Source organism: Rhizophagus irregularis, chromosome 12, assembly GCF_026210795.1.
Source record: "Rhizophagus irregularis chromosome 12, complete sequence".
In the NCBI taxonomy this organism is placed as follows: domain Eukaryota; kingdom Fungi; phylum Glomeromycota; class Glomeromycetes; order Glomerales; family Glomeraceae; genus Rhizophagus; species Rhizophagus irregularis.
The window spans coordinates 3,933,402-3,956,838 of NC_089440.1; the positions used below are offsets into that span (position 1 = coordinate 3,933,402).

General features: G+C 26.5%; 4 protein-coding genes across 4 annotated transcripts; 2 read left to right on the forward strand and 2 right to left on the reverse strand.

Annotated features, from left to right (window-relative positions):
- Positions 1 to 4,398: 4,398 nt before the first annotated feature.
- Positions 4,399 to 6,319, forward strand: OCT59_004392 (uncharacterized protein; the record flags this gene model as incomplete). Its single annotated transcript, XM_066148246.1, has 6 exons — positions 4,399 to 4,485; positions 4,580 to 4,724; positions 5,334 to 5,984; positions 6,057 to 6,086; positions 6,155 to 6,202; positions 6,285 to 6,319. 6 exons carry the CDS (start codon positions 4,399 to 4,401, stop codon positions 6,317 to 6,319), a joined length of 996 nt encoding a protein of 331 aa, XP_065996865.1.
- Positions 6,320 to 6,413: 94 nt separating this feature from the next.
- OCT59_004393 (uncharacterized protein) lies at positions 6,414 to 7,258 on the reverse strand. Its single transcript, XM_025316346.2, has one exon. It carries the CDS (start codon positions 7,230 to 7,232, stop codon positions 6,681 to 6,683), a length of 552 nt encoding a protein of 183 aa, XP_025180697.1. The 5' UTR covers positions 7,233 to 7,258; the 3' UTR covers positions 6,414 to 6,680.
- Positions 7,259 to 8,309: 1,051 nt separating this feature from the next.
- On the reverse strand, positions 8,310 to 12,696 carry OCT59_004394 (uncharacterized protein; the record flags this gene model as incomplete). The annotated part of the gene is made up of 8 exons (XM_025316347.2): positions 8,310 to 9,528; positions 9,612 to 9,906; positions 10,023 to 10,132; positions 10,223 to 10,323; positions 10,394 to 10,801; positions 10,885 to 11,945; positions 12,015 to 12,137; positions 12,209 to 12,696. The coding sequence occupies 8 exons, from the start codon at positions 12,694 to 12,696 to the stop codon at positions 8,524 to 8,526; spliced, it is 3,591 nt and encodes a 1,196-aa protein (XP_025180698.1). The 3' UTR covers positions 8,310 to 8,523.
- A 5,664-nt stretch (positions 12,697 to 18,360) lies between these two features.
- On the forward strand, positions 18,361 to 19,290 carry OCT59_004395 (uncharacterized protein; the record flags this gene model as incomplete). Its single annotated transcript, XM_066148247.1, has 1 exon — positions 18,361 to 19,290. One exon carries the CDS (start codon positions 18,361 to 18,363, stop codon positions 19,288 to 19,290), a length of 930 nt encoding a protein of 309 aa, XP_065996866.1.
- Positions 19,291 to 23,437: the final 4,147 nt, after the last annotated feature.

A 23,437-nucleotide genomic window follows, 5' to 3' on the forward strand; every position in this document is an offset into this window, starting at 1 on the left:
TTTTAAATATTTTGACCGTTGTTTTTTTAGTCAAATTATAAATTTAAGATTTTATAAATAAATGATTTCTTTTATATATAATATATATATAATATTTTTTTCAGTTTTTACTTTTATTATTTTTATAGATCTTTATAGTAACTTTTTTTTTTTAATAAATTTGTTTTTACCTATAAAGTAGTAGCTATCATTATATAACGTAATATAACGCTTAATCTCGTAGTATAATTAATAGTTATTCGGCACGGAGTGCCGAATAAGTGATGAATATTGCCTGATACACGATTTATTATAACTATAAAAAATCACGTGATACCGGGTAATACTAAAGGAAAATTGGTTCAATAGAAAAAAGAATCGAGTAAATTATGCTGCGTGAAAATGTATTAAATGTATTACAATGAACGTTTATATATTTGTTCGTAAAAATAATAAGCATTCATCATAGTGTACATTTTATAGAATATTCATTAACATTATACGTATTTTATAATTTAAAAAGTAAAGTACTGTATGGTAATACAGATTCGGACAGACGTTAATCCTTTTTGTTCGTACGTTTCTAACAGATAAATTTTTATACTAGTACGTACGAATGCTTTAAAAATTTTTGTATGACTTCGAATTTTCGTACAATTTTGAATTTTCGTACATGTTTTGTTTTTTAATAAAATACTTTATGTTAAAAAATATAAATACATCAATTATACTCTTTGAAGATAAGCTAGGATAAGCTTATAAATTTCTATTTCTCTAATAATATTCAGCTCTACAATTGGGAAGTCTTCAACATCGGATATATTATCAATATTCATATTTACAATTATTTTCTTATTCAAAGCAATAAAGATTAAAAAGAGATATTTATGACAAATATACTGTATAATAAACAAAACGTTAAAATCATTATCAGATTAATTAAATATTAATATGTAATTGTAACATTTTCATTCTCGAAAGTTCTATCACATGATGCTACGATGTAAAGTACGGAAAATCAAAATTTATTTTTAATAGTCTGTCTGAGTACGGAAAAATTAAAAATTTTTTTTTTCGAACGTTTGTCCAAAATTTGTAGTACCGTACAGTACTACTATTTTACTATATATTCGAAAATTTACCTTTAGGAATTTTATCTAAATGGCGTACGTTTATAATGTTGAGCACGTCTTAGTAAAATTTATCATTCTGTAACAATAATACTAATAAAATTTTCAGCTAGTCGTATAGAGGTTTGCATAGAATTGATGAAAAGATGTTGAGATTATAATCCATCTTCATATCAATAGATTATTTTAAAAAGGCGTCAGTAAAGTATACAGAATATTTTACACTATATTAACTATATTGTAACCGATTTTATTAATAATTTAAAAAAAAAAAAATATTATTTTCTTTTCTTTTTCAAATCTTGTTACACAAGCAGAAAAACCAAATAAAAATAGTCATAATAGAGTGGCAAACGATAGCAATAAGTACACCTTTTTTCCGTATTCAACCCGCAGCACTTGCTTTTCTAAAATATGATGTCATGATCTAATGATTTTATTTAGTGATAAAAAAACAAATATGGAAATATCGGAAATATCAACATGAGTCATGACTTGTAACACTTGCAACCGCGTTGACGCGTCGCGTATAATTATCGTAGTTAATCATAGTTTAAACTTACTCATTACTCATATTTATATAAATACCGCATCATAAAAAAAGAAACTATATAAATACCTTTACATTTAATTTTTTTTTTGATATTTCGCTCCAGATATTTCACTTTATTTATTAATCTAAATTTTTATTTACAGAAATTCCTCGTATAATCCTTCTAATGATTATGCAACTAAGTGTTGCTCTCAATAATATAAAAATTCCTTAACAGAAATTGGTGATGATATTCTTGATTATTAGTTTCATCTGATGAGTTAGCTATCAAAGAATTATTCAACCATGTTCAAGATTACTTAATCAAAAAACAAAAAATGAGTGTGAAGTGGTTACTCATTTCTTGGAAGAAGAAAGGTCAAATCTACACATTAAGTGGTACGTATAAATTATAGTTTGCCGGATGGACGTATGAGTAGGTGCGCACTGCAGGGTTCACGCCTCGCATGAATCATGCTTGGTGCATCCAAGGTTACAGCTGAAAGTCTTCCGGATGGTATTCTGTTATGGTCAGAATCGTTGATGATTTGCCACTCCAGTTGTATAGGTTTGGTGGACTGTCAACGATGACATACGTATACTAGTGGCTGCAGACACTTATGAATGTTTGTTAATTATAGGTAATGAAGATAATGACGGTGTCTGAAAGCAGAATGAGATTAAGAACACATTAAGTGGTACGTATAAATTATAGTTTGCCGGATGGACGTATGAGTAGGTGCGCACCGCAGGGTTCACGCCTCGCATGAATCATGCTTGGTGCATCCAAGGTTACAGCTGAAAGTCTTCCGGATGGTATTCTGTTATGGTCAGAATCGTTGATGATTTGCCACTCCAGTTGTTTAGGTTTGGTGGACTGTCAACGATGACATACGTATACTAGTGGCTGCAGACACTTATGAATGTTTGTTAATTATAGGTAATGAAGATAATGACGGTGTCTGAAAGCAGAATGAGATTAAGAACACATTAAGTGGTACGTATAAATTATAGTTTGCCGGATGGACGTATGAGTAGGTGCGCACCGCAGGGTTCACGCCTCGCATGAATCATGCTTGGTGCATCCAAGGTTACAGCTGAAAGTCTTCCGGATGGTATTCTGTTATGGTCAGAATCGTTGATGATTTGCCACTCCAGTTGTATAGGTTTGGTGGACTGTCAACGATGACATACGTATACTAGTGGCTGCAGACACTTATGAATGTTTGTTGATTATAGGTAAAAGATAATGACGGTGTCTGAAAGCAGAAAGAGACTAAGTATAAGTTATAGTTTCTATCACGTAAATTCTACTGAGTAATTTGAGCTTCATATGACGCAAGAAATTTCACCATTTACTTTATTATAGGTTTTTTCAAAATTTTACTTTTAATTATGTCCATAGCGTAACGAAGAACTGGCTACAAACTTAATATTTGCGTACAAAAAAATTACTTTGTTATGAGATCCATACAATTCTAGGTTCATTGTTCGATTACATTTCAATGCATATTAGGTAGACTTACATCCAATGCTGACGAATGAGATTTAGATTAATCTCTTCGTAATACTAATTATTTTTTTTATTATTCTTTGCATCGATTATGAGAGTCAAATATCTGGTGCAATTTTTTTTACTTATTTTGTTTCAAAAGAAAAATTATCTTTATTGTAAAATAAAAAAAAAATTTCTACTTCATTTTAATATCTTATCTGTAGCTCCATAAATTTTTACAAGATAAAAACATTTTTGAAATGGATATTTTAAAGCAATATTTAGGTAGATACAACATACAACTATAATTCTAAAACTGATAATAGTTAAAGATTTATGGAAAGCAATATTATTATATTATAATAAAAAATATAAATTTAAGAAATTAAAACTTTTTTAACCATTTATTTTATTAGAATATTTCATGCTACAATTTTTTCTACTAATTCAATTAAAAAAAAAAATATTATGGATTTAGAAAAAAGAAAAAAAAAGTATATTAATGAACTAGGCATAGGATGGCGTTGGTATCGACCTTGTAATGCTAAAGATTTTAAAGATTTGACGGAAATAATGAATCTATACAACAATCACAATTTAATACTTTGTTTACTTTAAAATTCCTTGAATATCGGATACCTTTTGAAAAATTTGAAAATGTTAACTATCTTACCGTGATTAAAGTGATCTAATTCAATTTTCAATACATATTATATATTGGAAAATTGTTTTTTTCTGCAATCTAACTATTTTTTTATTTTTCGTGTTAAAATTTTCATCTATTGCGAATTTTTCTAAATTTTTATCTAAAAAAGGAAAATTATAAATGCTTACATCTTGCTGTATAATTATCATTAACTAACTTAACTTATTATTGAACAAAAAATTGATATTTGTTCATAATGTTAACACAAAAATTCTAAATTAAGGCGATTACACTTCTGTGCAAATTAGGGGGATTTGCATCCAATGACGAATGAGATTTAAATTTCGTAATACCCAATATTATTGGGTACGACGGAAACATGTCATCCATACTGTAGGGTGGGGTGATGTATACCGGACGTTGCCATACATTGACCACTATACGTACATACATAGCTCAGTTAGCTCACCGTACGCTACATGTTTTCTATATAATCAATATTATTGCACCGCATTAAATTTTGCTTTCTTAAAAAAAAATTATTTTCTTTATAAAATTAAAATTTTGATTTTATCTGTAACTCCATAATTAGTTACTTATAAAAATATTTTGTAAAATGGATACTTCAAAACAAAATTTAGATGCAACTGAAACTGATGTTAAAAATTTATGGATAGAGTATGATGATAATATTGAATATCAGGTAAAAATTATTATTATATTATAATATAAAAATAATATAAATTTTTTATTTATTAAAAACTTTTATTTCTTATACATTATTAATTTTAAAATAGTTACATGCTACAATTTTTACTACTGATTCAATTACTGAATCAACTGAATCAGATGAAACTAGTTACCTTCTTAAAAAAATAAATATTATGAATTTAGAAAAAAGAAAAGAAGTTTATGGAATATGTGGAGAATGTAATGAACCAGGTACAGGAGTCCATTGGTGTCAACCTTGTAATGCTAAAAGATTTAAGGAAAATTTTAAAAATTGGACTAGTGGAAATAAAAATATTGATAAATTAATACAACAATCACAACTTAATGCTTTATTTTCCATGAAATTTCTTGAATGGTTACCCTTTGAAAAATTTGAAAATGTTACTTATCTTACCAGAGGTGGTTTTAGTAAAATTTATAAGGCTGATTGGCCTGAAGGAAATATTGAAGATTGGGATATTGAAAATAAAAAATGGAATCGATGTCCAAATATGAAAGTTGCATTAAAAAGTTTAGATAATTCATCTAATATAAATAATGATTTTTTAAATGAGGTAATTAAATAAATATTGCTTTTAAGTTAAATTTATTATATATTTATAAATCTAATTTTCTCTTTTAAATATTATTAGATTAAATATTATATTTCAGGTCATTTTCATTTTATTAGTACTGTTATATGTTATGGAATAACTCAAGATCCAGATACCAAAGATTATATGATGGTTTTACAGTATTATGAAGATGGAAATTTGAGAAATGTTTTAATGAATAACATAAATTATAAAAATAAAATACAATATTTATTTTGTATTATAGATGGGCTTTCAAATATTCATAATGCTGGAAAAGTTCATAAAGATTTTCATTCAGGTAATATATTAGTTTATGATACAATCCCATTAATTAGCGATTTAGGAATGTGTCAACCAGTAAATAATGAAGAGCAATCAGTTAAAAAAGGAATTTATGGAGTATTACCTTATATTGCACCGGAAGTTTTACATGGATATCAATATACAAAAGCAGCAGATATTTATTCATTTGGAATAATAATGAATGAACTTATGTCAGAAGAAATTCCTTATAATGATATTTCTCATGATAATAATTTGGCTGTTAAGATATGCAAAGGATTTAGACCAAAAATTTCTGAAGATACACCGAAAATAATTGCAGATTTGATTATTAAATGTTGGGATGCTAAGGCAGAAAATAGACCAACAGCTAAAGAATTATGTCAAATATTAAGAGAATATGTAGGTGAAATTAATGTTAAAGATGGCGAAATTTATTTTCAAATAAAAGAATGTGAAAAAATTAAAGAGAATAGATCAAAAAACAGAACAAATGAAAATGAATCTAAAAAACTTCAAATACATCCACAAGCAATTTATACTAGTAGACTTTTAAATTTTAAAAATCTTCCAGAACCAATAAATTCAACTGATTATTTATCTTCATTTCAAGGTAAATTTACTAGTACATTTTTTTATTTTTTTTTAAAAAAAAAATTGATATTGACCTGTTTTTTTTTAACAGAAACCATTCCAACAACATTAATAAATCCAAGTAAGTATATGATAAATATGTTTATTCATCAATTAATTATTAGTAATATTTTATACTGTCATTTATAGTTTCCGAAAATGTATCTGAAAGGTTGAATTATGAGTTAAATGAATTAGGTGAGATGAATATTTTAATTATTTGTTTATAGTTTTTTTTAAAAAAATTATGTTTATAACAGATAACGTATATTTTTAATAGATCTCAATCAAGATGATGATGATTTGATTTTTTAAATTTCAATTATTCTGTCCGTTAAAATTCGAAACGATCCCATTTATTTATAGCAATATTTTATATATTTTATGTATAAACATTATGTCATTTATTATCATCAAATATTTTCATTTTTTTTGCATAATATTTATTAAATAAAGATTTATTATTTGTCTAAATTAAATGATAAAAATCTTTTCACGATATATGTATATATATATATCGCGCAGTAAAGTAACAAACAAAGAAGAAAGAAAAAAAAAAGATAAAACATAAATTTTAAATCTTTGTATCTGATTGGTTTAAAATGACATATTTATATATATGTACAGATTGAACAAACTGATAATATATCCTCCTTTATATATAAACCCTTTTCTCTTACTTGACTGTGTCTATTGATTGCGGTAAAGAAGTGGTCGAAGGTTGATTACTAACCAAAGAAGTATTTTCATCCGTTGAAGATCTGGTATGTAATTGAGTAGAACTAAAGGAATTCTTTGTTATCATTGGAGTATCATCCAAGAAATTATTTTCAAAACTTGTATTTGACTTATTATTATTTTCTTCTAAACCTCGAACAGATTTTTCGGTTATAGGTAAATTATGTTGATCAACATTTTTAGGATGTGTAGGAATGGGAGAAAATCTTGTAAACCAGTGTTGTTTATATTTTGTAATATAAACGCATGGAACTAAAAATAAAATGATTAAAACGAGAATTACTAAAACTATTATTATAGGTTGAGATAAAGGATGAGCTAATACAGGATGTTTATTTGCTAAAAGAGGAGGTTCTGAATCATTCGAGCTAGTTGGTGAAGGTGGTGTTAATGTAGGATCTGTAGGATCTTGACTTTCTGTTTGATCTTGACCAAAAGATTTTGAAAATAATATGTTAAATAATAAATATATTATTATATAAAATTTCATTTTCGATTGAAAGATAGAACTTTTTTAAAGAAAAAGAGAGAAAATAATAATCAACAAATAAATAAAATAGATAAAATCCTGAATCCTAAAATGTGATGTTCATAACGTGTGACTTACTTGTATAAAGTGGGCTATGTCCGTTCTTTGAGGCTAATTAATCAAAGCCTCATTTTTACACTGCCATAATTAAATAAACTGTTACTAATCAGGTTTTAATCCAGTTTTAATGATATTTTATTGTATAGATAAATGATTATCAAATTTATCAATTTTAGAAATCAATACCCTTGAATATTTTATCTTTAAAAGTAAATTTGTGGCAAAGCATACAAAAATATATGTAGGAATTTTAAACTGGCCGAAAATATACAAACTACATAAAAATTTAGATCCAACCAGATTGAGCTAATTCAAACTTACGTCATTGCTGTGATAGCTTAATTTCGTATAACGCGATACTTTACGAGCCAAGACGTAAAATATTACACACTGCGTAATTATTCTAATAAATGGATTAATTGATATCTAAATCCGATGAACTTCCACTTTTAGTAATTTGTCATTAAAGATTGATATTAAACCGGAAAGTATGATAAGTATATGATTATATTATAAACGTGGTGAATTGATTAAATTACACGCTGCAAAATATGATTTACGTGTTTATTGCATATATAATTTGATCGTTATATTTCTTTTTTAATAATATTCTAAAAAATTTAAATAAAAATCTTGAGGCAAGTTCATATTGTGCATTTAAATGGTCTTTTTCAGCTGTTATTTTATATAATTCAAATGCTTTTGTTTTATTAACTTCAGTTCCAACCCCAAATTGATAATAATATCAGCATTCGAATGATTTTTAAATACAATAATAATAATAATAATAAATGAAATAACTAAATTATACGTCCGTACTGTATTACTGTATTATATACTATATATATCGCTCTTCTCATAATCGGATGACGGACGAGGACGGAATGACGGATTCACGCTCAAAATGTTCCCGCCTTCCCTTAAAATTTTCCATACATTTGTTATATAAATCATTTCATTTGAAAGAATCAGACGATTACTTTGCTAAGAAACTTTTTTTTTATTTGATAAAATCGAATGTATATACTATATAGATATTTTAGAATAAAAAAAAAATCATTGAAACATTGAAACATTGAAACATTATAATTAAATCCATCAACGTCATCATCAACGTTGGGATGGTAAATGAATGGTACAAGATTATTTTAAACTAATACAACTTTAAATTTTTAAAAATAAATAAAATAAATTATGTTGATGTAGGTTTTGCTTTATCTGATCCATCATCGACATTAATGTCATCAGCGTCGTTATCAACATTTGATTGTTTTTCTGTAATGGTGCCAAGATTTTGTTGATTTAAACTAAGAGAACTTATTTTCTTTTTTAAATTATTATTATCTAGAGAATTATCATCAACTGTCGAAGCATTAGTTGCCGTTGATCGAGTTGATCGAGTACGATTAATAGTACTACTTCTACCACTACCACTACTAGTATATGGCGTATTACTATCATCTTGATCTATTAAAATTTCCTCTCTTATGTTCTCACATTCTTCTTTATCATTATGAGTATTACAAATTATTCCAACATTAGATAATCTTTTATCTTGATTATTAGTTAATCTATCAGGAATATTTTTACTGACTGATACAATACTATCCCCAACCAATTTACCATGAGATAAATTTTTGATTTTTGCTGATAAAGCGTTTTGATCTACGGGTTCTTTTAATAAAACTATTGGTTCGCCCGTTCTTTCATCTCTACCAAAGTAATTACCCTCATTTAATGCCATAATACGTTCTGCTAAATCTGATTGAGAATTATTATTGCTTTTATTGTTGTTATTATCACTACTAGAAAATAATCTTAACGCTTCAGGAAAATAACTAGCATATTGACTACTAATACTATTACTACTATTCCTTTTACTATCAACAGTATATTGCCCACTACCAAAGAAACTTCTTTTAGGTTTTTTCCTAAGAAAATCTTCAGGTATAGGAGTAAGTATTGGTGATGAATCTGGATAAGAATAATTATCTTTATCATGTATTTTACTTTCACGAGTCGTTACTACTGAACGATCAGATTTTATCCCGTATGGTTTTTTCGGAGTATTTGATTTACGATATTTTTGATAATAAATTATTGAAAAAATTGATTTTGTTAATAATACTAATATACATGAAGATAATGTTAATATAGGTATTATATCTGGAAATATCGTATACACTTGATAAATAATCTAATAATATTTTTAAAAGATTTTTTGATTAATAATTATCGAAGAATTAAAATATATATATAAAAAAAAACAATTTTTCTTACTAGGACTATTAATTGAGAAAGATCTTCAATGAGAATAGTAACAATATTTATGATGAATATTTGATATATCGTCTTTTCAGTTAAAGGAGCACTTAAATTCATTGAATTAAAACTTTTTGATGTCAAGCAATTTAATGATTCTAAATCGGTACCAGCAAGTAAAGTGAATAATAAGGCTGTTTTCGAATTATTTATCCACCATTTTGCAAATTTATTATTATCCTTAATTTCTTTACTTATTATTATATAAGTAAACATTAAATTTAATGCTATTGGTATCGTTAACAATAGGATACTATTATTAAAATAAAAAAAAAAAAGTTAGTGAATAACATAATAAAGTTCATGCGCATGATATGACCATCTCTATATGTAATATGATAAATTAAGAATATATCCAAATGTTCATACCTTGTTATATATAACCATGATAAATCACGTCCATGAATTGATACGAATAAAATATCTAACACGAAATCTAACATAATAAATGTAAACGTGAATATTACTTCATTATTTCCCTACAATAACGATTTAAAAAAAAAATGATCAATATAATTAAAATTATATCATACATGAAAAATAATCGTAAAAAATAGGTTAAATGTTACCTTATTGTTACTTTTACGTGCAAAGAAATATAGTATCGTTAATATCACAAATCCAATACCCGCTCCTATTAATATATATCCGTACCTAATCCATAAATCCACTAAACGTGATGTAAAAAAAATTAGAATAAAATTATGACGTCAAAAAAAAAAAATAATGGCACTACTTACGTAAAGATTTTGCACCGTAAGACGCGTCAAGTAAAGATGTTGTACTTGTTGTCGACATAGCATTATAATCTTTATTTTTAATTAACAAATCTAAATCTTTAACAATTTGTGATGAACTAATATTATCAACGTCCACTTCATTCCTTCCTTCTTTTTTAATAGATATTCGAAGTAATACTTGGGAGGCTGAATCTTTGTCAAATTGATAACGACTTTTGATTGATAAATAAGCTACATTACATGGAATTATGAGTGATAAATTTGAAACAAGATCTTTGGAAAATTGATCTTTTTCATTTTGTGATAAAGAAGTGTAATATGAGGATCCTGCTGGTGTCAATCTTAATATTGCACTTGTTGAACCTAAAAATGATTCAGCCAAATAAGATTTATCTTCCGAATTATTATCTATTAAAAAAAAAAAATTATTTTAATTAGTTAAATTATTTCATCATTTTTTCATTTCCTTTCACTCTTTTCCTTTTACATACCAGTAGAAAGATTCCAAATTCCTTTTTTAATACCTAATAATTCTTGATCAACTCTTGCATCTTTAACGAAACCATTATCAACTAATACATAATATGACGTATCCTTTCTATTAAAAGTTGTTTCAAATATATCAACTTCCACCGTATTATTATCAATTAAATTAATAAAATTTCCATTATTTTTATTAACATTTTGTCTAATAATATTATTATTAAGATCAATTATAGATAAATTCCCATTTGATAATTGTATAAAATTTTTAAACTTAATTTTTAATTTTTTAGTTGACATTAAAGGTATTATTGAATTAATTGATGGTATAGTTGAATCTATATAAGCATTATCATAAATACCAGGTTTACCAAGATCTGATAATAATGATGAAGAAGTAATAAATGTCCAACTTTCATTATTATTATTATTTAAATTTGTTGTTGATGTTGTTGATTTTGACATAATCCAAATAGTATTATTAGGAAATATTCCAACATTTTTCGTTAAATTTAATGATGGATTATTTGTTGATATATCCCAAGTAGTATTATATATACCTTTATCATTATATATTATACCATTAATATTCTTATTTAAATTATTTTCTGTTAATATACATAATCCACCATAATGTAATTGTAATATATTCCAAATTATTGTTCCAGTTATTAATTCATTATTCATGACTAATCTTGTCGTACTTGATACTGAACCAGAAGAAAAAAATTCTACATCTATAATATTAGTTTGACCATCCATTCCAATATAATATATCACACAATTATAACCAAAAGAATTATAAGCTATATTACATTTAAATATATTTAATTGTTGTATATTATTTGAAATTTGTGAATAAATTTGAAATGGTCCTTTAATATCATCTTCTAAAGGTTCAGAAGGGATGAATAAAACGTAAATTTTCATTTGTATATCTTGAAATCGTATTGTAGAAATTCCATATCCTCCATTTTCTGTCGCAAAAATTTGAGTAAAAGTTGAAGTAAAATTATTTATATTATTAATTGTTCCAGATGATAATGAATTGAATGATCCTGATGAGTCACTACGAAAGAAAGAAAAGAAAGGTGAATATTTATTTAAAAAAAAAAAGAAAATACGTTTGTTTACTTACGGAGCGCTTAATTTTCGCCATTTCAATTGATTTGATTCTTGTATGTAACATAACCACAAGAAACCTGTGTTGGCGCTTTGTACGACATTAACGTCAGTACAAGAATCTCCTAGAGAATTATTACTAATATAAAAATGTAAAAATTTTAATATATAATAAACTTTTAAAAAGAAAATGAAATAAAGGTTTCTTACTTTAAGATGTTACCATTCCAATTAATTACCATTCCACATAAATTAAAATTCGAAAAATCACAATAATATGTAACAAATATATAACCGGAAGATATTGGGTGAATTTTTACAAAATCAATCGTTGATGAACTTGATATGGAATTATCATTACAAAAATTTTCTAAAGGAATTTGAGGGACGTCAATGTTTAAATCTTTAACTGATCCATCCGAAAGAATCAATTTTAAAAATAATTTTGGTTCATTACAATTTGTTGTCGTCGTCGTCGTCGTCGTCGTTGTCGTCGTCGTTGGTGAAGAAGAAAGAGAAGATGGATATGATAATCTTAATAATAATGTACCGTCACGATAACTCGTTTGTGAAATTAATTGAAAATAATTTGGTGTGTTGATAGTTAAGGATTGTGTGGTTACTGCGGATATTTTATGTAATACTAATAATAGAAGTAACAGTATTCTTGCTAATCCAATTTTGTATTGTCCTTTCATTATTTTTTTAAAATATAAAAAAAATATATATATATATAAGCTTTCAAATATTTTTTTTTTTTTTTTTCAAATCGGTCAAAAGTATAACGTTAAACGATATTATAATTTTTTATTAAATGAAATAAAGAGAAAGAAGAAGGAAAAAAAGAAGGGAATATTATGACAAAACGATTCAGGTTCTATTTAACATTTTTTTTTTTTCAGTATATACAGTATATATATATATATTATATTATATTATATTATACAATTTAAAAAAAATAAATAAATAAAATAAATAAAATAAAATAAAAGTATATATATTTATTATTTTAAATAACAACAAATATATATATATATACACATATGTATGTATTTCGAAGGGAACAAAAAAAAAAAAAAAATTTTTTTTTTTGTTTTTTTTTAATATATGCGTTGTATATATAAATGTAAAATACCGGACGGCACGGAAAAGTGAGATTGTTGTTTCGGGCCGCCGATTTTTTCGTGGTACAAAAAAAAGTTGACCATTTCAAAACTGGCAATACTGTCAAGTGTACATATTATATTATTTCAAGTTGATTTCAAAATCTTTTTTATCGTTAAATAAATATCCGAATAAAAAAAAAAATCATTATTTATTGACGTTATGTATCCAAGTGTGATAATGTACAGAAATTATCTGATTGAATGCAGTTATACTAAGATGGGATGTTTATTATGTTTATTTTGGTTATAAGAGGGTTGGTTATTTTTATAAAAAAGTTTTTTATATAAAAAATCCATATTTGATAAATGTATTGTCGTATTTGTCACACCAATGCATATACTGTAAATAATTATACAATACAAGGGGGGCATACAGTTATAAACCGAATGCAAAGGTGATAATTTGAATTTTTCGATTATCAGATTTGGCGTTCAATAAGGAAAAAGGGAATGAGCACGAACAAAACCATTTTATTAAACTTTAATAAAATCAAAATGAAGGAAAAGAATAATGAAACAATAAGATCATAATAAGACCATTATAAAAGGTAAAATTACTTCTGATTAAAGAGTCAAGAGCATATGATGATATATGATGCCATTAAATTTTTTTTTACAATAAACAATGAACCGGAACTTTATTTTGTTATACTTTCCCTTCTCCATTTATGCAAAAAAAATTTAAAAAGAAAATTTTTTTGGGCAACAATCGATTTTTTTTGATTTTTTGATTTTTTTATGGTTTACAATTTTCTTTTTATGGTTTCAGATTGATTGTGATATATAAAAATGTACATGTATATTTTGGCGCGGTTTTTTGAATTTTGGCTGCAAAGTAAAGAATAAACAAAAAAAAAAAATAAATAAATAAAATTTATTTATAATAACATTTTTGTTTATTTATAGCTTGATACTATTTTTTTTTTGTTAATAATATTCTATAATTAACCACGCTCCAAAGAAAAAAAATCTCACTAATTTTTTTAAAGAAAAAAAGAATGAAATTAATAATTTAAAATTTAATTAATTTATTACTGATTATGGAATATAAGAAACAATGAAAATCTTATGGGAAATAAAAAAAAAACAATCATTTTAAAATCAGGTTGATTGACAAAGTAAAAAATGATCAGTTATTCCAATTTACGAAAAGTTCGAAAAGTTTTTTATAAAAGTTTTAAATATTTTGTAATAAGAATTTTTTTTTTTCTAAAACGCAAATTTTATCCTGGTTGCATAAAATATGATGTATTTTGCATAACATATTATTGAAATATCGGTAAACGGAATATATAATGAACCTTAAATTGGATTTCTTTGTGTTCCATTAATTTTTAATTGGGTTAAAACTCCGCTTAAATTGGTTTAAGATAAAATTTCATGATTGGAAAAGAATTTGGTTCGATAATTAGGTTTTGTTTCGGTTTTTTAAAACAAGTTTCAGATGAGAACAAAGTCATCTATTTTTTTTCTTTCTTTTCTTTTTTGTTTTATTTAAATTTTCCTATTAAAGTAATGTACCGATAATAGCGAGCAGTAATATCCTTTCGTAATGATGATTTTTTTTTTTCAAAAAGCTAATAATATTTCTTTAATGTTTTTTAATTGGTTAAATAAAATTAAAAATGGAATCTAAGATTATTTTTATCTGAATCTAATTTTTTTTTTAAAAAAATAAAAAGTGTATATATATATATATATTATTTGTATGTATATAATTTTTTATTGATAAACGAATATTTAATAACAACGTTTCACACGAAGAAACCAATAAAATACCGAATTCAAATAGAACGATCTTTTCTAAAATTAGTCAATACATAGAATTATAATGAAACTTCCATAAAATATTTATATTAATCTCGTGCTATGAATGTTTGTTTATTGAATGTCATTGTAATGCATTTTTCACGCAGCATGATATAATCGCGTCTCTTTTTTTTCCTATTAACGAACTTATTGCTTTACATTACATACAGAATTAAATAATAGGATAGTTTTATTTAATGTACTGTATATATTACTATACTGTATAGTGTATATACCTCGATTATAACTAAAGTTTTATTTCTTGTGTTTGGGGATTGTAAATCAATTTTTAATTTTTTTTTTTTTAACTGAATATAGTAAAAACAAATATGTATTTACATATAAATAAATGATGTGATTGATTTAAAACATCACTTTTTTCGGTTGAATAATGAAATCGAGATTTTAAACTTGATTTTCATATTTTCATTCAATCAACTGATCGTATCAATCGATTGAATAGATTTGATGGCTTTTATTTCCATGTGAAAATAGACATAAAAAATTATATATAATAGGAAATATAATGATCGGAGTTATTGCGTTTATTTATATATATATACTTTATATATAGAATGTTTTTTCGATTAAATGAAATCATCGAATGTTCTAAAGTTCTTGAATCACGTGAATTATTTTATTTATCTGTTATTCCCCAAAAATCATCGTGATTGATTTATACTATATTAAGTATAGAAAATTTGAGAATTTAAATAGATATCGCAACAAAAAAAAAAAATTAATACTAAATTTTAAATTTGGTTAAAAAATATATTTTTATTTATATAACAAATAATTTCGTCTCAAATAATAAAGAATAAAATAGTATGATATGATCGTATATTTTATCCTATATTTTAAATTTCATTTTATAAAGTCATGTGATTTACAACTTCGTTCGTTATAATGTATAATATTTTTTTTTTTAAATTTTTATATTTTAAAGTATTTTGTAAGGAATATAATAATAAAATATTGAGAATCCAAAAAAATTTATAAAAAATGAAGTAGTTTATATAAAATAAAAATTTGAAAATATACTAATTTAAAAATCCAAGTAAGTGAATTTGGTAAGAAATTGTTTTTATGTATATGAAAATATGAAATTACGTTAATTAACTTAATTATTTTTTATTTCTTATTTTTTTGAATAGTTCTCAATCAGAATAATCAGTATGGCAACCCAGACATTCAGAAACTATTAATAAATGATATAATCTTTGATAACGCGAGTATATACAGTACTTACTTGAAGTTGATGAACGAGTTCTATTAAAAATAAATAAACTTATAAAATATATAATTTTTTAAATGTATTAGTTAATGGTTACAGTACGTTTCTCCAAAGTATATTTCACTGAAGCCCATTTCACCGAGGCCGTTTCGTCGAATGGAAGTTTCGCCGAAAGAATATTTCGTCGAATGGACGTTTCGTCGAATAGGCATTTCGCCGAATCCTCATTTCGTCGAAAGACATTTCGCCGATAATGTTAGTGATTAACATAATTCCTTAATCATTAACAATTCGATAAAAATGTTTCGGAAAATTGTTAAGTACGACGAAATTGTTAAATAAAATTAATTTTCCTTTAATAAAATAAACGTGTAAATAATTTGTTTGTCATAAAAAAAAAGAAAAGGAAAATTGAAAAATTCCATATCTTCGGCGAAATGCCTTTAGGTAAAATGACCATACGGGAAAATGGTTTCAGCGAAATGGCACTATTTTGGCATATCTTCAGAAATTTATGGTCCAAGTCCTTTACATATTTCAAACATCCAAAATATGATCATGAGAAATATCATTATAGTTCGTTAATCATTATACCAAATGTGCAAATTTCTTATATTGATCCTGAGTTATACTATAACATACGACGGTATATTAAACAAAAAAAAAGGACCCGAAATATAATATATAAAGGAGAAATTTATTAACAAATATGTATCAATACATAAATATAAATTAAAAGCAATATTATTTTAATTGCCTCATTCAAAAAATTATCACTTTATTAAATGAATTATCTAAACTTCTTAAGTCAACTTTTATATTTAAAATTCGGTCTCACTCTTGACCTCTGATAATATAGGTAACATTTTTAAATTTTTCAAAAAGTAAAAAGTATCCATTCAAGGCATTTATAACAATAAGTTGTGATTGTTGTATCAACATTTTTATTTTCATTAGTCCAATTCTTAAAATTTCCTTAAAACTTTTAGCATTACAAGGTTGACACCAACATTACCTAGTTTACTACATTCTCCACATATTCCTATTCAAGAAGTGAATAATAATTACATTATTTTAATTTTAATAATAATTTTATATTATTGAACATTATTTATTTATTTATGTACTTGATTCGGTTTTTTCCATAAATTTTTAGCGTCAGGTTTAAAATTATTTTCTATTGTAATGTATGTTTTCAAAAATGATGGGAAGTTTATTTGTGATTGTATATTTTCGAATTTCGAATAATCAATATTCGTCCTGTTTTCACCTTTTTTTGTCCAGTTATCGTCCTGGTTTTCGGGTTTCTTTTCAAATATAACTGCATATACCATTTTGAAAATACAGGTCATAAATTGACATTTTTCAAATCACAGACCAATAAGTTGAGTCAAAAATCGCAGATCATAAGATCAGGGTCATATAAAATCGTCAGGTTATAATTGAAAATCGTTCAGATCATAAAACTCCAATAATCATCAAATAATGCAATTCCAATTATAGGTAATGTAAAGTTTATGTAAAAAATCAAGAATACGAGAATGCGCCAAGGCCTGATGGTCTTTTTTATAGTTTTAGTAAAAGTGCAAAACTATTTATAGCTCGCAACAATAAACAAATAAAACAAATAAATTATAGCTAAAATAATGAACTATAATGTCTGTTCATATATGTATTATCAATTGATCTACAGTATAACCTTTACGAAGACAAGTAGAATCGGATATTCAACTTATGTTCCCGATTCGTATGAATCAGAATATTTTTGTCATAAAACCAGAACGTTTAACAGTGGTGACCCCTGAATTAAATAACAAAACGTTTCTGAAGATTAGAAATAACCAAGATTTGATCAAACTGAAGTATTTCTCAGGTTGCATCCTTGATTTGTGTATTAAAAAATGACGGAACATTATTTAAGCCCTTCCTGAATTTATTTTCTTATTATCACATTATAATTTTTAATTCATAGTTATAAACATATTTAAAAATCGTTAGTATTTGTTGCTGACTTAGCCAAGTCTTTTAAAAACTTGTTGTCACCTGATCACCACGTTGAGGTGCAGCAACATTGATCAGGGGGGAAGAAGGGAAAGGGAAAACGAAGGGGAAAGGGAAAACGAAGGGGAAGGGGAACACAAAAGGGAAAGGGAATGCGAAAGGAAAGGGGAAAACGAAGGGGAAGGGGAAATAAAGGGAAAGGGGAAACGAAGGGGGAAACGAAGGGGAAAGGGAAAACGAAGGGGAAAGGGAAAACGAAGGGGAAAGGGAAACGAAGGGGAAAGGGGAAAACGAAGGGGAAAGGGGAAAACGAAGGGGAAAGGGGAAAACGAAGGGGAAAGGGGAAAACGAAGGGGAAAGGGGAAAACGAAGGGGAAAGGGGAAAACGAAGGGGAAAGGGGAAAACGAAGGGGAAAGGGGAAAACGAAGGGGAAAGGGGAAAACGAAGGGGAAAAGGGGAAAACGAAGGGAAAGGGGAAACGAAGGGGGAAACGAAGGGGAAAGGGAAAACGAAGGGGAAAGGGGAAAACGAAGGGGAAAGGGGAAACGAAGGGGAAACGAAGGGGAAAGGGAAACGAAGGGGAAAGGGAAAACGAAGGAGAAAGGGGAAAACGAAGGGAAAGGGGAAAACGAAGGAAAAGGGGAAAACGAAGGGAAAGGGGAAAACGAAGGGAAAGGGGAAACGAAGGGGGAAACGAAGGGGAAAGGGAAAACGAAGGGGAAAGGGAAACGAAGGGGAAAGGGAAACGAAGGGGAAAGGGAAACGAAGGGGAAAGGGAAACGAAGGAAAAGGAAACGAAGGGAAAAGGGGAAAACGAAGGGAAAGGGGAAAACGAAGGGGAAGGGAAAACGAAGGGGAAGGGGAAAACGAAGGGGAAGGGGAAAACGAAGGGGAAGGGGAAAACGAAGGGGAAGGGAAAGGAAACACGAAGGGGAAATGGAAAACGAAAGGGAAGGGGAAACGAACAGGAAAGGGGAAAGGGGAAACGAAAAATGAAGGGAAAAGGGAAAGAGACACAACCCACACTCCCACCTACATACCTAAAAGAAGATGTAAAAAAGGAACCGAAAAGAAGACCTAATAAAAAGAAGACCTAAAGAGAAGAAGTCCTATCGGGTGAAGATACCATGTTCAAGATTATTTAATTGAAGGCCCAAGAGAAGAGAAAGCAAACTCCAGAGAGACGCCTAAAAAAAAGAGTTCGTTAAACTAAGGTATTGGAGACATATTTATATTATTTATGTTATATATTCATAAATAATTACTTGTATGAGTAACTTTATTCGTTAGTAATATATTATATCAAATGAGTAATATAGATTTATATTTATTACTCAGATCTAGTGATTATCAAAAATATTTCAACAACGTTGATTTTTTTGCTTAATTTCTGTATAAAAAAAATATAAAGAATTTGAGATTTTAGTGCATTAGATTTTAATAGGCTTTAACGTTCTCAATCAGTAAAACAATATAATATTACTAATATTACAATTAATAGCGGCTATAATACTGTATGTATTGTCACACGATACAAGCCGTCAAATCATGTGCACGTAAAGTAAGATGAGCTGGAAATTTTTTAACTAATTAGTAATAATCATATTTGATTATGTCACGATTTTTTATACTTTGGCCTATCACTAACTTACGTAACTTTATTGTCGCATACTTTTTTTTCTAATCAATATTAGACCTGAATTTTACTAATATACACCTCTTCAAGAACTAAATATGAATGAATAAACCTTAAAAAAATATTTTGAAACTTTATGATATTTAAGATAATATGATTTTGATATTATGGAAAGGTAAAATTATATTACGCGAGACACTATGGGAAATATTTAGTTATAATATTAGTTATGACTCATAAGTTAATGAGTCATAACTAATTAATTTCGTTGGAAAAACTACTCATACCTCAAAAAAAGTAAGATTTTTTTTTTCTTACAATACATTTTACTCTTTTCTACACTTTATAACACAATTTTTTTTTTTTTACAATATGATAATTTTTCTAAACTTTATAACGAATTTTCTACACGGTACAACAATATTTCACTCTTTTCTACATTTTTTTTTACATTTTCACATTTTCTAAACTTTATAACAAATTCTCTACGCGTTTCATTTTTTTTTTTTTTTGAAACTCTCACCAATAAGTCTTTCAGGGCAGCATGACATTCCTTTCTCACGCTAATGTCCAGTATTATCCCTCATATTAATCCTTCTAATAACTATGCAACTAAGCATCACTCCCAATATACATTTGTGGTAAGGTGACAAAGGAAAAAATATTCTGCTGATAATAGTTTTAACATTTTTCGTATTAGATATCTAATAATATTTATATTATTTACTTTACAACAGAGAGACTTCAAGCTATTAGAAGATGCTATCTGAAGAAGCCTAACAAACAAAGATGTCACGTATGCCTAAGAAAGGGACAAAGTGACGTTCGTGACCAAAATTTCTGCTGATATTTTCAGCAAAGCTAATAGTAAATATTTAATCATTTTTTTTATTATAGAGTGATAGGATAAAATGAAGATGAAGGTGCACATAAAACACTCCACATATTATTTGTGCAGTTTTCAGTTGTTTTATAAACTTATTTCTTAGAGGAGTTCTTGAAAAAGGGTGCGTATCAAATATTAAAAACACGAAATTTTTTTTTTTGATGTTTATACTTATATTTTATATTTGTTATCTGACTTCTTATCATTGGATCATATTTATTCCTTTTTTTATTTATCAGTTATAGCACTATTTTGTATTGAAACATCAGACAACAGATAAAAGCTCTCTGAATGGTGCATTACCAGTTTTCTAAATGAGTGTAAAATGGCTCAAGAGACTTTAAAAAAGGTGTGTATTTTTTTATTTGCAAAGTGGGTAACTTCCTAAGCTAAAATTAGAACAGATAACTCATTGAGTCGGGGAGTTCACAAATTTTACTTAGGAGGGTACTGGATTTATTTGTTTGGGTTGGGTAAGGGTGAGCAAAGTAGGTAATTCCTATGAAATTACCTGCTTTTTCTTTTTTATTTTATTTTATTTTTATTTTTATTTTTATTTTTTTATTCCCTTTTTTTCTTTTTTCTTTTTTCTTTTTATTTTTTTTATTTTTTTTTATTTCTTTTGTTCACTTGATAACCAACTCAAGCAAATAATATCCTACTTTGTTATTGATAAAGTCTGCTAATTCTAAAGGAGGAATTGGCTATGTCTTCTTTACCATTAAATAAAAATTTAGCACACTATTAATAATTTTTTTTTCTTATAATAGGTAAATGCAGAGATTTACAATCACTGGTAAAATGAAGAAATTTTCTAGAGGAATTCTTGAAAAAGAATGCATATCAAATATTAAATATGTGAAAATTTTTTTATGTTTATACTTTATATTTGTTATTTAATTTCTTATTATTGAATTGTATTCAATTATTTATTAATTACAGCATTATTTTGTATTAAAATACTGGACAACAGATGAAAATTCTTTAAATGGAGCATTACTGATTTTTAGATAAGTGTAAATGGCTTATTAAGAGACTTTAAAAGAGGTGTATATTTTTTTATTTGCAAAGTGGGTAACTTCCTAAGCTAAAATTAGAACAGATAACTCATTTGAGTCGGGGAGTTCACAAATTTTACTTAGGAGGGTACTGGATTTATTTGTTTGGGTTGGGTAAGGGTGAGCAAAGTGGGTAATTCCTATGAAATTACCTGCTTTTTCTTTTTTATTTTATTTTATTTTTATTTTTTATTTTTATTTTTTTATTCCTTTTTTCTTTCTTTTTTTTTTATTTCTTTTGTTCACTTGATAACCAACTCAAGCAAATAATATCCTACTTTGTTATTGATAAAGTCTGCTAATTCTAAAGGAGGAATTGGCTATGTCTTCTTTACCATTAAATAAAAATTTAGCACACTATTAATAATTTTTTTTTTCTTATAATAGGTAAATGCAGAGATTTACAATTACTGGTAAAATGAAGAAATTTTCTATTTATGTTTTTACTTTATATTTGTTATCTGATTTCTTATTATAGGATTGTATTTATTCCTTTTTTTCTTTTTTTTATTTCTTTTTCTTGTTCACTTGATAACCAACTCAAGCAGACAACATCCTACTTTGTTATTAGTAAAGTCAGCTAATGAGCTACAATTTATTCTGAAAGATCTGAACATGCAGATATTTTCTTTGGTATTGAATCTCCACACTATGTCAAAAAACTGTAGATTATGATGAATAACACTCTGGCAATGAATTAATTACAAGTGATCAGAGAGATTCAGATCATTTATATTGTGTGGAAAACATTTACAGAAATAATTCCAAGAAATTTCAATCCACAGAAACCATTTCCTTTGGATATTAAGAAAAAGTTTGATAATTTCTTAGATTTGACTCTTGGAATCATATTTAGTTCAAAGCATAAAGAATTAGGTTTTATAAAATAAAGTTTTATAATGAAAAATATAACTAATTTTTTATTAGTAAAATTACTTTTTATATAACTTTAAATGTGAATCACAATAAAGGCATTTTTGGATATTAATAAAAAACATGTTTTTCAAAAATTATCATAGTTTTTAATTATTATTTAACAACAATATGTACGCTTGCTATATGTTTTAACATGGCAAAAACCTGAGCAAAATGTGAACCACAATAAGGGCATTTATCTTCAATTTCATCACAATCCTATGAAAAAAAAAATTATATGTGAATAAAAAGATAGAACATTGCAACATAAAAGCAATAGAATCAATATATACCCGTGAAACAATTTTCTCAATTATTGATATGTTTAAAGTAAAACCTGGTAAAGTGTCGCCCCCATCTAAATCTTCCCATTTACAATTATTACGAATAATTTCATTATTATTCTTCTTATAAGTACAGATCATGCTGTTCTTTGCATCAATTAACCATCCTAGCTCTACAGACGTACCCATTGCAAAGTAATCATTTTTGAATCTATTATCAACTTCATTAAGTATTTGATCACTTGTACTATTTACAACCTCAGCAACAAATATGGGAGTAAAAGGTCGGCCATGCAAAGTCCAAAGTTGTTTTGCATTAAGTGAGTTGTAAGTATCTGCAGATATAAAAGCAACGTGTGGTGCTCGGATTTTTTTTGGAGCAGTGGTACTAAAATTAAAAGCCCCTTGAGATGTAGTAACAACACCATTTTGGCAGGTATCAATATTCC